At 40.7% G+C, this 16,200-nt stretch overlaps 1 protein-coding gene across 1 annotated transcript in view; it reads right to left on the reverse strand.

The window, feature by feature from the left end:
- Positions 1 to 13,573: 13,573 nt before the first annotated feature.
- The window catches only part of prelp (proline/arginine-rich end leucine-rich repeat protein), a 54,534-nt gene continuing 51,907 nt past the window's right edge, over positions 13,574 to 16,200 (reverse strand). The window contains exon 7 of the mRNA XM_084317460.1: positions 13,574 to 16,014. Coding sequence (XP_084173586.1) covers positions 15,924 to 16,014 — 91 coding nt within the window. The 3' untranslated portion in view covers positions 13,574 to 15,923. The remainder of the gene's footprint in view (positions 16,015 to 16,200) is intronic.

A 16,200-nucleotide genomic window follows, 5' to 3' on the forward strand; every position in this document is an offset into this window, starting at 1 on the left:
AGAAGGGTCCTGCTGTAGATGGCCCGGTGGACCCTTCCTGAAAGAGACATCCATCCTTCCAGCGAAGAAGTTGAACTTCTTCATTATTTCCTGTACAAAGCAAAACACTATATGACATATCTTTATATTACACAGACAAGCTGCAGCGTTCTGGAACACCATCCCATCACACATCCGCGGTACTAATACACTCAGGTCCTTCACACACACTCTAAGCATGGCCATTAGCAAGTCACGTCTCAGTCCAGCTGCCCAGCCCCTGTACACTTGCCCACTAGCCTGACTGTCCTGATTATGTATATGTGTGCCTGCCTGCATATACAGTGCTTATACTGTACATGTATGGGCTTTGATTTGTCCCTGTACACTGTTTTTTTTTTTTATAGATGCATGAATGCCTAGTAGTAATGTAAACGTTGCAAACTCCCATCTTAACGTTATTATATGATAGATCTGCTGTGCAGAAACAAAACACGACAGTTTAACCTATTGGTAAACAAACGTATTGTTGAAAATATACACTGACTGACTGCTGTTGTGACATTGTTTGGGATCTTATACTGTAGTTTACATTTGAAAAAGAAAACGAACTCAGTCACTTGGTAAATCAATTCAATTGGAGTCTCTTTAAACAGCGGCAACACAAACCCAATAACATATTGGTAAACAAACGTATTGTTGAAAATATACACTATGACTGCTGTTGTGACATTGTTGGGATCTTATACTGTAGTTTACATTTGAAAAAACGAACTCAGTCACTCGGTAAATCAATTCAATTGGAGTCTCTTTAAACAGCGGCAACACAAACCCAATAACCTATTGGTAAACAAACGTATTGTTGAAAATATACAATATGACTGCTGTTGTGACAGTGTTTAGGAATCGGATCTTATTTAGTAGTTTAAACTCACCTTCAAACGTTAGTTGCTGCTATTCGAAGGGCAACAGGTTGAAAAAAAACGCGTTTCTCCAGCTGCAAAACGGATCTCTTCTTCTCTTCTTCTTCTTCTTCTTCTTCTTCTTCTTCTTCTTCTTCTTCTTCTTCTTCTTCTTCTTCTTCTTCTTCTTCTTCTTCTTCTTCTTCTTCTTCTTCTTCTTCTTCTTCTTCTTCTTCTTCTTCTTCTTCTTCTTCTTCTTCTTCTTCTTCTTCTTCTTCTTCTTCTTCTTCTTCTTCTTCTTCTTCTTCTTCTTCTTCTTCTTCTTCTTCTTCTTCTTCTTCTTCTTCTTCTTCTTCTTCTTCTTCTTCTTCTTCTCCTAAATGTGGATACAGCGGCGCAGCATCGGGCTTACCAGGAGAAAATGCCCCATTTTCGTCTGTTTGAATCTGACATTTTTGGCACATTGGACAACATTGGACATGCTACAGACCGCTGTCATTGTAAAGGATAGGTGATGCAATGGAGTCGAGACTATTGGTTCTTCTGCTCTGCTCCCTACCAGTAGTGTATATTGGGCCGTTTTGAGTTTTCAGAGCCTCCTGAGTTTCAGAGTCTCCTCCTCAGGGAGTTTCAGTGCCTCCTTAGAGAGTTTCAGAGCCTCCTCCTCAGAGAGTTTCAGAGCCTCCTCTTCAGGGAGTTTCAGAGCCTCTTCCTCAGAGAGTTTCAGAGCCTCCCTCTCATTGAGAAGGCCTCCTCAGAGGAGCCTTCTCCTCAGAGAGTCTTAGTCTACTTAGTCCAATTGTTACATGAACCTTTATCAATTATTTTACTCACGTTGAGGTCTCTGGGAAAACCGCTGTCCTCCCCTCTTACATAAAGAGCAGAATTGACGCGGTTGTTATTCCCAGGCTTGTCGTATAAGAGCCTGTGTCTGTGTCTCTAGTACCGGCTTCCTGCTGCTCGTCCCAGACAGCGAGGGGAAACATTGTGGGGCTCTTTATTGTTAGAAATTCGCCGTCACTGTTCGCGGGTTCTTTACGAGCATACATGGTTTCATAAATCAGCGTTTGGTCTTACGAGACCAATCAGCGCTGGCCCAGGGTGTTTTTCAATGATTGAATCCGCTTTTTGGGACCGGCGCGCCTTGGTTGCCCAACATCATAAAAATAGCGTTTTTTATGCGGTCGGCTGGGAAGGATATTTTTGTCTCTACTGAGCGCCAGTGCACTAGGTTAGACTTGAGGACTCGCGTACATCTCCGGGGGGAGATGACGGAGTAGATCAAACATTGGCAGGGGGGTTTCACGCTCGTTAGGTGGGCCACCGGCAGCAGTGCGTTTGCGTACTGACCGTCTTGGTGCCGCCCTCTGTGATGTTTTGGATCGACACGCGTACCTACTCCCCTCTTAGGACTGGGGGCGGCGGCGTGACAAGGGCACGGGACGGATCAGTTTAACCCGTTGTCCGCCGGGGCGAAGACAAGTTCTGGTACCCCGGTCCTTCTCCATTCGTTTCACCCCTCCCTCCCTGCTAAACCGGGGAGGGGAGGCTGCTTCTGTTGAGTGCAATACCCGTAGTACGCTCAGCTGAGCGCACCACTCTCTGTAGGCCTTCTTGTCCTGTGCCTTGCTGTTTCCATACCAGGCAGTGATGTTTCCAGTCAAGATGCTCTCTACAGCTCCGGAGTAGAAGGACTGGAGTATCTTCCCCGATACTCTGAACTTCCTTAACTGTCTTAGATGGTAGAGGCGCTGCTTCGCCTTCTTTACGACTGAGTCTACAGTATGTGTGTTGTCCATGTCAGGTCCTCTGAGATGTGGACCCCCAGGTACTTAAAGCTGCTCACCCTGTCCACGGTAGCCCCGTTTATCCACAGTGGTGTGTGTCCCCCCTGCTGTGTTCTCCTAAAATCCACGATCAGCTCCATGCCCACTTTATGTGAATCCTATAGTTCTGGGCAAGAATCATGTAGTTCTTTGCATGCAGTACAAATGTGTCATTTTCTCCTATTAATTGGGTATGACTGGAAATCGGAGACTCTTAGATCCAATGAGCTCAATTATATTCATATATGACGACGTTAGCCCCCATGGTATTTGCAAAATGCATTTCTTACAGAAATCTCTAGATGTCAAAAGTATTTTATGCCAAATCATAGCATGATTGTTCCTCAAGGTCTTGGTGTCTTAATGTGGTATTTTGGAGGTTATTGTTTATCAATTCTCGAGTGGTCAAAAACTGTTCGATTTTGCACCAAAATCTGTGTAACAAACCTAAAATTGCTGCAACAAAATGAGACCATCATACACTTCAATCCTAATTTTCTAAGCCCTCACACACTCTGAACTTTCAACATTTCAATGGACACCTACAGTAACCAGAATACAAGGGTCCTACTAATCACCCCAAAGTACCAGAAAATACCCCAAAATACCCCAAAATACCCCAAAGTATACCCCAAAATACCAGAAAATACCCCAAAATACCCCAAAATACCCCAAAGTATACCCCAAAGTACCAGAAAATACCCCAACATACCCCAAAATACCCAAAAGTATACCCCAAAATACCAGAAAATACCCCAAAATACCCCAAAGTACCCCAAAATACCCCAAAGTATACCCCAAAGTACCAGAAAATACCAGAAAATACCCCAAAATACCAGAAAATACCCCAACGTATACCCCAAAGTACCAGAAAATACCAGAAAATACCAGAAAATACCCCAAAATACCCCAAAATACCCCAAAGTATACCCCAACGTACCAGAAAATACCAGAAAATACCCCAAAATACCCCAAAATACCAGAAAATACCCCAAAGTATACCCCAAAGTACCAGAAAATACCCCCAAAATACCAGAAAATACCCCAAAATACCCCAAAGTATACCCCAAAATACCCCAAAGTACCAGTAAAATACCCCAAAATACCCTAAAATACCCCAAAGTATACCCCAAAGTACCAGAAAATACCAGAAAATACCCCAAAGTACCCCAAAATACCGCAAAGTATACCCCAAAGTACCAGAAAATACACCAAAGTACCCCAAAATACCCCAAAGTACCATAAAATACCCCAAAATACCACAAAGTATACCCCAAAATACCAGAAAATACCCCAAAGTACCCCAAAATACCCCCAAAGTACCCCAAAGTATACCCCAAAATACCCCACAGTACCCCAAAATACCCCAAAGTACCCCAACATATCCCAAAATACCCCAAAGTACCTGGAAATATACCACAAAGTACCACGAAATACCTAAAATGAAAAACTAAAATGTGCACATTTTGTGTAATAGTGTGTAATAGTGTAATCGTGTAATAGTGTGTAATAGTGTAATACTGTAATACTGTAATAGTATGTAATAGTGTAATAGTGTGTAATAGTGTAATAGTGTGTAATAGTGTAATAGTGTGCTAGTGTGTACTAGTGTAATAGTGTAATAGTGTGTAATAGTGTAATAGTGTGTAATAGTGTAATAGTGTGTAATAGTGTAGTAGTGTAATAGTGTGCTAGTGTGTAATAGTGTAATAGTGTAATAGTGTGTAATAGTGTAATAGTGTAATAGTGTAATAGTGTGTAATAGTGTAATAGTGTAATAGTGTAATAGTGTGTAATAGTGTAATAGTGTGTAATAGTGTAATAGTGTAATAGTGTCATAGTGTAATAGTGTGTAATAGTGTGCTAGTGTAATAGTGTAATAGTGTGCTAGTGTGTAATAGTGTAATAGTGTAATAGTGTAATAGTGTGTAATGGTGTAATAGTGTGCTAGTGTAATATTGTAATAGTGTAATAGTGTGTAATAGTGTAATAGTGTAATAGTGTGCTAGTGTGTAATAGTGTAATAGTGTAATAGTGTGTAATAGTGTAATAGTGTGTAATAGTGTGCTAGTGTGCTAGTGTAATAGTGTAATAGTGTGTAATAGTGTAATAGTGTGTAATAGTGTAATAGTGTAATAGTGTGCTAGTGTGTAATAGTGTAATAGTGTAATAGTGTGTAATAGTGTAGTAGTGTAATAGTGTAATAGTGTAATAGTGTGCTAGTGTGTAATAGTGTAATAGTGTGTAATAGTGTAATAGTGTGCTAGTGTGCTAGTGTAATAGTGTAATAGTGTGTAATAGTGTGTAATAGTGTAATAGTGTAATAGTGTAATAGTGTGCTAGTGTGTAATAGTGTAATAGTGTGTAATAGTGTAATAGTGTAATAGTGTAATAGTGTGTAATAGTGTGTAATAGTGTAATAGTGTGCTAGTGTAATAGTGTGTAATAGTGTAATAGTGTGTAATAGTGTAATGGTGTAATAGTGTGTAATAGTGTGTAATAGTGTAATAGTGTGCTAGTGTAATAGTGTAATAGTGTAATAGTGTGTAATAGTGTAATAGTGTAATAGTGTGTAATAGTGTAGTAGTGTGTAATAGTGTCTATTACACTATTACACACTATTACACTATTAGACACTATTACACTATTACACTATTACACACTATTACACTATTACACTATTACACTAGCACACTATTACACTATTACACACTATTACACTATTACACACTATTACACTATTACACTATTACACACTATTACACTATTACACTAGCACACTATTACACTATTACACACTATTACACACTATTACACTATTACACACTATTACACTATTACACTATTACACACTATTACACTATTACACTATTACACTATTACACACTAGCACACTATTACACTATTACACACTATTACACTATTACACTATTACACTAGCACACTATTACACTATTACACACTATTACACTATTACACTATTACACTATTACACTAGCACACTATTACACTGTTACACACTATTACACACTATTACACTATTACACTATTATACTATTACACACTATTACACTATTACACACTATTACACTATTACACTATTACACACTATTACAGTATTACACTATTACACACTATTACACACTATTACACTATTAAACTATTACACACTATTACACTATTACACAAAATGTGCACATTTTAGTTTTTCATTTTAGGTATTTTGTGGTACCATGTGGTATATTTCCAGGCACTTTTGGGTATTTTGGGATATGTTGGGGTACTTTGGGGTATTTTGGGATACTGTGGGGTATTTTGGGGTATACTTTGGGGTACTTTGGGGTATTTTGGGGTACGTTGGGGTATTTTGGGGTATACTTTGGGGTATTTTCTGGTACTTTGGGGTATACTTTGGGGTATCTTAGGGTATTTTGGGGTATTTTGGGGTACTTTGGGGTATTTTCTGGTACTTTGGGGTATAATTTGGGGTTTTTTAGGGTATTTTGGGGTATTTTCTGGTATTTCCTGGTATTTTGGGGTATACTTTGGGGTATTTTGGGGTATTTTGGGGTATTTTTGGGGTATTTTGGGATATTTTGGGGTACTTTGGGGTATTTTGGGGTATTTTCTGGTATTTTGGGGTATACTTTGGGGGTATTTTGGGGTATTTTGGGGTATTTCCTGGTACTTTGGGGTATTTTGGGGTATTTTCTGGTATTTTGGGGTATACTTTGGGGTATTTTAGGGTATTTTGGGGTATTTTCTGGTATTTTCTGGTACTTTGGGGTATACTTTGGGGTATTTTAGGGTACTTTGGGGTATTTTGGGGTATTTTGGGGTACTTTGGGGTATTTAGGGGTATTTTCTGGTATTTTGGGGTATACTTTGGGGTATTTTGGTGTATTTTCTGGTACTTTGGGGTATTTTGGGGTATACTTTGGGGTATTTTGGGGTATTTTGGGGTATTTTCTGGTACTTTGGGGTGATTAGTAGGACCCGAACACAATGTTTATTGCAGATTTATGACTAGAAGGACTGCTGAGCTACATCTCAAAGGAATCTTCTCAGGTTTCATATGATGTATACTGTACCACTTCTAGTAATTCAAGCACTCTCTTATGAACATTCTTACTGATTCCTGCAACTGTGTCTCAACCCAGTAACATCCCCAACCCCCTCTCTGTCATGGTGCCCCTCTCACTGCTATATTGCTTTATGCCTCTCGCTTGTCTGTCTTAATGCATGGGTGTGCAACTCTCTGTTCTCTGTGCTTGTTTCTATTGTTCTACTTGTTGTCATGAGTAAGTGGAAGATATGCCGCAAATGTTATAACTGTATATTGATTGACTGGTATATTTGGACGTGTCCCATTGTCCTTTTTTTTTTTTTTTTTTTTTTTTTTTGTGCTTTTAGTTGGGTTTGTAAAAGTTTGCATTGCAGCTGTCGTTTAGCTACAGTATGTCGGAAATGCTTAACCTGAAATATTTTCAGCCCCCCCTCCCTTCAAGAGGTGTTGTCTCTTGCCAGGCCATCATTGTAAATAAGAATTTGTTCTTAATTGCTTTGCCTGGTTAAATATGGGTAAAATAATAAAAAAAAAAAAATACGTGGCATCTACTGTTGATCTGCTGTCTCCCCCTAAAAATATGTCTATGTGGATCTAAGAGGGTTATAAACGGATAGAAAACAGATGGATAGTACTTCTGTCCGTTGGTTTGTTTTCAAATTAGAGCCAAACGTAGACTTTGCTAACAGTACCATCAGTTCCAAAAGTTCATCCTCGCTTTCAAAACAGACCTAAATCTCCTGGAGACGGACTCACCGTCAGCCCTGTCCAACAACGGACACGCCTCACTGAAAACAGACATAGATGGACAGACACAATGGATCGATGTGGCCTCAGAGGGAATTGGACACAGCATAATTGCCCCAGTGGCATATTGCCTCAACCACCCTTCTGCCCTTTTTTCAGTAGGTCCCAGAGGCATGAATATTTTCCCTAACGGAGTTGCACTTCCGCGTTCGGTTTGCACAATCTGATTGGCCACTGACGGTTCTGGTCATGTGACATCTGCGCCAATCGTGTGACGCCTGTTTCTGCGCCTATTTCCGCCTCTAACAGCCTGCAAACTACTTAACCCCTAGTTCTATCACTGGTTAAGCTTAGGCGACTCTTTCGAAGTTGGTTAAGTTTAGAGTTTGGAATCAGGGCTGGTGTTCTATCGCCCTGCTCTAAGACAAACTCTAACCTTAACCAACTTCGAAAGAGTGCCTAAGCTTAACCAGTGATAGAAACAGGTGTCATACGATTGGCGCAGATGTCACATGACCAGAAACGTCAGTGGCCAATCAGATTGCGCAAACCGAACGCGGAAGTGCAACTCCGTCAGGGAAAATATTCACGCGTCCCAGAGTTCCCTTTTCAGCTCAGGAAGTAGAAATAAAACTTGCCGCTTGCATAGCTTGATCTCCATTGACACAACACCTCCAGAAGAGGGCATACTAGATAGTCATAGAGTGATAACTACTCACCTCATACTATAGTCTACCCATATAACTCTGTATGATAGCATGTACAATAGTGCTGTATATACCATATATGTATTTATATTTACAGCAAATATATAGATATATCCATATCTGTCTGAATATACCTGAATATAATCCTTCTATATACCTACTTACCTGTATATAAATATATCCATATCTGTCTGAATACACTGCATATAACCCATATAGCTCTGTATGATATAATGTACAATAATGCTGTATATACCGTATATATATATATTTATTCTTACCGTATATATATAATGTACACATCTGTCTATACCGGCATAATCCTTTTTACATATGCGTAGATACTATGCTGCTGGCCAGTATGACTTACTACCATAGTGTCTTTATACCTGTATCACTGTACATATTAATACTACAACTGTGTACATACATCTGATTAGCACTATTACTCAGTAGTACTTATTTATATATTTTATACCCAGTTTAGTCACCTGTACATTGTATATTACTGTTGCACTTTGCTGTTACATTTGCAGTCTGGTTGGATGCCAAACTTCTTTCCGTTGTACTATACAGTATAATTACAATACATTTGAATCTAATGTAATATAATGAATTCCAATCAAATCAATAATAATCTTTCATTCCCTATTAAACAAATCAGCAAACACACACAATCAGCACACACTGATCCAAGAACAGGTTTTATTTCCTATAATTTGTACAAAGCTGCTTTATACAAGACAAGACAAAACAAAACAATGATACAATTACATTTTTACACAAGAGTACCTAAAAAAAGAAAAATACAGGCACATTAAGGACAGTTCCAACTACATGGTAGTCATGTTTTAACCTGGTTCTCTCTACATCCAGAGCATCTTTGGTCCCCGTTTCAGGTGTACTATTTGACATATGAGATTAGCATTTTCAGAACTGAACATTTTGATTATGGCCACTGGCCACTGGAAGCTATTGGTAAAATAGAATTTTGAGAAAACATAAAGAAAAACGACACCTGAAAGGTTGTACAGTGACAGCCCTGCTCTGGTCACGTCTGCCCCAGCTATAATGTTTATAACGGCCACATCATAACTCTACCATGAGCATAACTAGTGTGTCATTCAATGTACCTGTATTCTCAGGCATTACTCATTCTACTGTCTTTACTAATACTGCATCTGTAGGCTATAATTATGAACAAAAACATACAGATAAACTGAAAGAACCCAACACACACACACAAATAAAATATCGTAAATGCAGATATACCCATGCTTCAAGGAAAACAGGCTGGTTGGTTTTTGATTCTGCAGTGTTCTTCTCCTGCTGGCAACAGTGGAAACGTTCCTGCTAACTATCCGTTTTACAGAGGTGGTCTTAAGGTTCAGGGGGCCCGTTTTAAGATCAAATATGGGGCCCTTATCTTATATTAACAATTTACATTACTTGGTTTATGTGAGGAGCAAGGTTTCTTCTACAAGGTGAACGACTTTGTCAGTAAACATCTTTCTGTGTTGGTGATGTCGCCTTTTCAAGCGTTTCCACCGCGCATCAGTTATCCACATTGGCACAGTGCGCGCATTTGCTTTATCAATCCAGGGTGCGTTTGCTCTGTCAGTCCGGGGGCCCTGCCAGCGAGTGGGGACAGTATTACACTATTACACACTATTACACTATTACACTATTACACACTATTACACTATTACACAAAATGTGCACATTTTAGTTTTTCATTTTAGGTATTTTGTGGTACCATGTGGTATATTTCCAGGCACTTTTGGGTATTTTGGGATATGTTGGGGTACTTTGGGGTATTTTGGGATACTGTGGGGTATTTTGGGGTATACTTTGGGGTACTTTGGGGTATTTTGGGGTACGTTGGGGTATTTTGGGGTATACTTTGGGGTATTTTGTGGTACTATGGGGTATTTTGGGGTACTTTGGGGTATTTTCTGGTACTTTGGGGTATAATTTGGGGTATTTTAGGGTATTTGGGGGTATTTTCTGGTATTTTCTGGTATTTTGGGGTATACTTTGGGGTATTTTGGGGTATTTTGGGGTATTTTTGGGGTATTTTGGGGTACTTTGGGGTATTTCGGGGTATTTTCTGGTATTTTGGGGTATACTTTGGGGGTATTTTGGGGTATTTTGGGGTATTTTCTGGTACTTTGGGGTATTTTGGGGTCTTTTCTGGTATTTTGGGGTATACTTTGGGGTATTTTGGGGTATTTTCTGGTATTTTGGGGTATACTTTGGGGTATTTTAGGGTATTTTGGGGTATTTTCTGGTATTTTCTGGTACGTTGGGGTATACTTTGGGGTATTTTAGGGTACTTTGGGGTATTTAGGGGTATTTTCTGGTATTTTGGGGTATACTTTGGGGTATTTTTGTGTATTTTCTGGTACTTTGGGGTATTTTGGGGTATACTTTGGGGTATTTTGGGGTATTTTGGGGTATTTTCTGGTACTTTGGGGTGATTAGTAGGACCCGAACACAATGTTTATTGCAGATTTATGACTAGAAGGACTGCTGAGCTACATCTCAAAGGAATCTTCTCAGGTTTCATATGATGTATACTGTACCACTTCTAGTAATTCAAGCACTCTCTTATGAACATTCTTACTGATTCCTGCAACTGTGTCTCAACCCAGTAACATCCCCAACCCCCTCTCTGTCATGGTGCCCCTCTCACTGCTATATTGCTTTATGCCTCTCGCTTGTCTGTCTTAATGCATGGGTGTGCATTAAGTTCTCTGTTCTCTGTGCTTGTTTCTATTGTTCTACTTGTTGTCATGAGTAAGTGAAGATATGCCGCAAATGTTATAACTGTATATTGCTTGACTGGTATATTTGGACGTGTCCCATTGTCCTTTTTTTTTTTGTTTTTTTTTGTTGTGCTTTTAGTTGGGTTTGTAAAAGTTTGCATTGCAGCTGTCGTTTAGCTACAGTATGTCGGAAATGCTTAACCTGAAATATTTTCAGCCCCCCCTCCCTTCAAGAGGTGTTGTCTCTTGCCAGGCCATCATTGTAAATAAGAATTTGTTCTTAATTGCTTTGCCTGGTTAAAATGGGTAAAATAAAATAAAAAATAAATACGTGGCATCTACTGTTGACCTGCTGTCTCCCCCTAAAAATATGTCTATGTGGATCTAAGAGGGTTATAAACGGATAGAAAACAGATGGATAGTACTTCTGTCTGTTGGTTTGTTTTCAAATTAGAGCCAAACGTAGACTTTGCTAACAGTACCGTCAGTTCCAAAAGTTCATCCTCGCTTTCAAAACAGACCTAAATCTCCTGGAGACGGACTCACCGTCAGCCCTGTCCAACAACGGACACGCCTCACTGAAAACAGACATAGATGGACAGACACAATGGATCGATGTTGTCACGATGGGGTTAGGTAGAATGCAATAATACAGAAAGGGAAGGAATGGAGGAGGCAGAGGCGAGGAGTGAAGCTTGGAGAAGGGTGTTTACTGTAGAATCCAGTGCAATACAAGGAAAAATACAGAAACTACATAACAACTTCACAATACAAAACAACAAACACTAAGACTTACTAGAGGGCGAACGGTGCGACACGACGTGGAGGAACAGGGGGTAACTGGAGGAATGTCGCCACACAGAAGGGAGGACAGACAGAACCCTATATACCCCAACTAATTAACAATTAAGAACACCTGGCCAACACAGAATCACAAACAACACCTAGACAATAAGCAAAGAACAACTAAACACAAAAGCAACTCCTAACAACCCAACAGTACACCACATCACACAAGGGAAGGGAAAGTCAACAACAGTACACACCATGACACCACATTAATCATACTATTAATTATTGTCATCACAGTAGTCAGGATGTCCAGTGTACTGGAGCGCACCGATTGTTTGTCACCACTAGAGGGTGGTAGGGCGCCAATGTCAGGCCGAGGGCCAATGTCAGATAGAGGGCATTGCCCAAAGTTAGGTGGAGGATACTGCCCAATGTTACCATCCTGCCCAGTCCAGCCAGGACCGGGCCTAGGATCCTGACAGATGTGGCCTCAGAGGGAATTGGACACAGCATAATTGCCCCAGTGGCATATTGCCTCAACCACCCTTCTGCCCTTTTTTCAGTAGGTCCCAGAGGCATGAATATTTTCCCTAACGGAGTTGCACTTCCGCATTCGGTTTGCACGATCTGATTGGCCACTGACGTTTCTGGTCATGTGACATCTGCGCCAATCGTGTGACGCCTGTTTCTGCGCCTATTTCCGCCTCTAACAGCCTGCAAACTACCTAACGCCTAGTTCTATCACTGGTTAAGCTTAGGCGACTCTTTCGAAGTTGGTTAAGTTTAGAGTTTGGAATCAGGGCTGGTGTTCTATCGCCCTGCTCTAAGACAAACTCAACCAACTTCGAAAGAGTGCCTAAGCTTAACCAGTGATAGAAACAGGCGTCATACGATTGGCGCAGATGTCACATGACCAGAAACGTCAGTGGCCAATCAGATTGCGCAAACCGAACGCGGAAGTGCAACTCCGTTAGGGAAAATATTCACGCGTCCCATTTCAGCTCAGGAAGTAGAAATAAAACTTGCCGCTTGCATAGCTTGATCTCCATTGACACAACACCTCCAGAAGAGGGCATACTAGATAGTCATAGAGTGATAACTACTCACCTCATACTATAGTCTACCCATATAACTCTGTATGATAGCATGTACAATAGTGCTGTATATACCATATATGTATTTATATTTACAGCAAATATATAGATATATCCATATCTGTCTGAATATACCTGAATATAATCCTTCTATATACCTACTTACCTGTATATAAATATATCCATATCTGTCTGAATACACTGCATATAACCCATATAGCTCTGTATGATATAATGTACAATAATGCTGTATATACCGTATATATATATATTTATTCTTACCGTATATATATAATGTACACATCTGTCTATACCGGCATAATCCTTTTTACATATGCGTAGATACTATGCTGCTGGCCAGTATGACTTACTACCATAGTGTCTTTATACCTGTATCACTGTACATATTAATACTACAACTGTGTACATACATCTGATTAGCACTATTACTCAGTAGTACTTATTTATATATTTTATACCCAGTTTAGTCACCTGTACATTGTATATTACTGTTGCACTTTGCTGTTACATTTGCAGTCTGGTTGGATGCCAAACTTCTTTCCGTTGTACTATACAGTATAATTACAATACATTTGAATCTAATGTAATATAATGAATTCCAATCAAATCAATAATAATCTTTCATTCCCTATTAAACAAATCAGCAAACACACACAATCAGCACACACTGATCCAAGAACAGGTTTTATTTCCTATAATTTGTACAAAGCTGCTTTATACAAGACAAGACAAAACAAAACAATGATACAATTACATTTTTACACAAGAGTACCTAAAAAAAGAAAAATACAGGCACATTAAGGACAGTTCCAACTACATGGTAGTCATGTTTTAACCTGGTTCTCTCTACATCCAGAGCATCTTTGGTCCCCGTTTCAGGTGTACTATCTGACATATGAGATTAGCATTTTCAGAACTGAACATTTTGATTATGGCCACTGGCCACTGGAAGCTATTGGTAAAATAGAATTTTGAGAAAACATAAAGAAAAACGACACCTGAAAGGTTGTACAGTGACAGCCCTGCTCTGGTCACGTCTGCCCCAGCTATAATGTTTATAACGGCCACATCATAACTCTACCATGAGCATAACTAGTGTGTCATTCAATGTACCTGTATTCTCAGGCATTTCTCATTCTACTGTCTTTACTAATACTGCATCTGTAGGCTATAATTATGAACAAAAACATACAGATAAACTGAAAGAACCCAACACACACACAAATAAAATATCGTAAATGCAGATATACCCATGCTTCAAGGAAAACAGGCTGGTTGGTTTTTGGTTCTGCAGTATTCTTCTCCTGCTGGCAACAGTGGAAAGGTTCCTGCTAACTATCCGTTTTACAGAGGTGGTCTTAAGGTTCAGGGGGCCCGTTTTAAGATCAAATATGGGGCCCTTATCTTATATTAACAATTTACATTACTTGGTTTATGTGAGGAGCAAGGTTTCTTCTACAAGGTGAACGACTTTGTCAGTAAACATCTTTCTGTGTTGGTGATGTCGCCTTTTCAAGCGTTTCCACAGCGCATCAGTTATCCACATTGGCACAGTGCGCGCATTTGCTTTATCAATCCAGGGTGCGTTTGCTCTGTCAGTCCGGGGGCCCTGCCAGCGAGTGGGGACCGTTTCAGTTGAAACGGTTGAGACGTAGCTAAGGCCACCTATGCATGTAGGCTCGTCAGGGGGGCCCTCTTTTCATCAGGGCCTTTTCGGTGACCACAACATAGTAGCATTTCGGCAATATGTACGCATGGGTTTACCGTGTTTCTTTAGGCTTTGTTAGCACCTTCTGGCTTTTTGGGCGAACCCGGAGGATCGGCACTATACGAGCCAACACCGTGTGCCGAGCACCTGGCGGACTCTCCGTCGGTGAAACACACAGAGTGTCGTCGCCTGCAGTCAGATCACAGCGAAGGCGACAGAAAGAACAGCGTCATCTGCATAACCGCAGACCACATGGACAAAACTTCAGGTTGAGGCAAAACAAAGCAACACGCACATCACGTTCACTCATCACATAGTGCGCATAGTGCGTTTCTGACGTTAGCTAACGCTACGCTCACTCGCCGTTGTCGGACACTAACTTACTATCAGTCGCTCACGGTGGATGTCGATTCCTAGTCTATTCCTATTTCTGATTAGTCGTCTTGTGCGCTTGACGCTATTCACTCACCCCTCGTTGCAGGGCGCTGGTCTGGAGTGTCGGAGGAGGAGGGAAAGTCACGCAACGCGTCGAAACCTCCGCACCTGGAGTGCTGACTTCGCTGCTGCTGGGACTAAAGGAGGATGCCGCTATACGGGCACTCGCGTACATCCCACACCCGCGTACATCCCACACCCGCGTACATCCCACACCCGTGTACATCTTACACCGTAGCATCTTCTGATATGTGAACGGAGCCTATAGCTTGTAGGCTACACGTGTGCCCACAGAGATGGGACGATTTATATACACAACATTCACCTCACATTTATCTCCCACGCCTACGTAGACAAGCGATTTATAAGCAACTTTTATTGGAATATATAGGCCTACAATCAAATCATGACCGACCAGATAACATCTTACATGGTCTTACACAAAATATATTGACAGACTACTATAGTGACAGATTATTATTGTGATGATTATCCTGTTCTGGCAGGATCCAGCACAAATCCAGCTCTGGGTTGCAACACACGCGGTTGTTTACTTGCATGATAACTGACAATCATATCTCCCCACTGGCATGTACTGTATCTGGCTCCGGCTTAACTAAGCTTGTGTAGTCTTGTTTCTCAGTCTGTACATGTGTCTGCGTGTGATTATTTGTGTTTGTTTGTGTGTTCTTGCGTGTGTGTGTGTGTCTGTGTGTATGTGTGCATGTGGGCATGTACATATTTGTGTGTGTGTGTGCGCGTGCATGTACATATTAGTGTGTGTGTGTGTGTGCATGTACATGTTTGTGTGTGTGTATGTATGTGTGTGCGCATGTGCATGTACATATACATATTAGTGTGTGTGTGTGCGCGCCCCATTAGATGACAATGGAGTGGAGGTGTCTGAAGCACATGATGACGTCCAGAGGGACAGGAGGACTCAGGTTGTTCCCGTCCAAACGCAGGTACCTGTTGGGACAAACAGACAGACATGACATTTGGACTCCTGTTGTCCTCATGTTCCTATAGTTCCTATAGTTCCTCTCCCTTTCTCTCTCTCTCTCTCTCTCTCTCTCTCTCTCTCTCTCTCTCTCTCTCTCTCTCTCTCTCTCTCTCTCTCTCTCTCTCTCTCTCTCTCTGGGAAAGGGGGGGCTC

This window comes from Notolepis coatsorum (assembly GCF_963971535.1).
Source record: "Notolepis coatsorum genome assembly, chromosome: 6".
Taxonomy (NCBI): Eukaryota; Metazoa; Chordata; class Actinopteri; order Aulopiformes; family Paralepididae; genus Notolepis; species Notolepis coatsorum.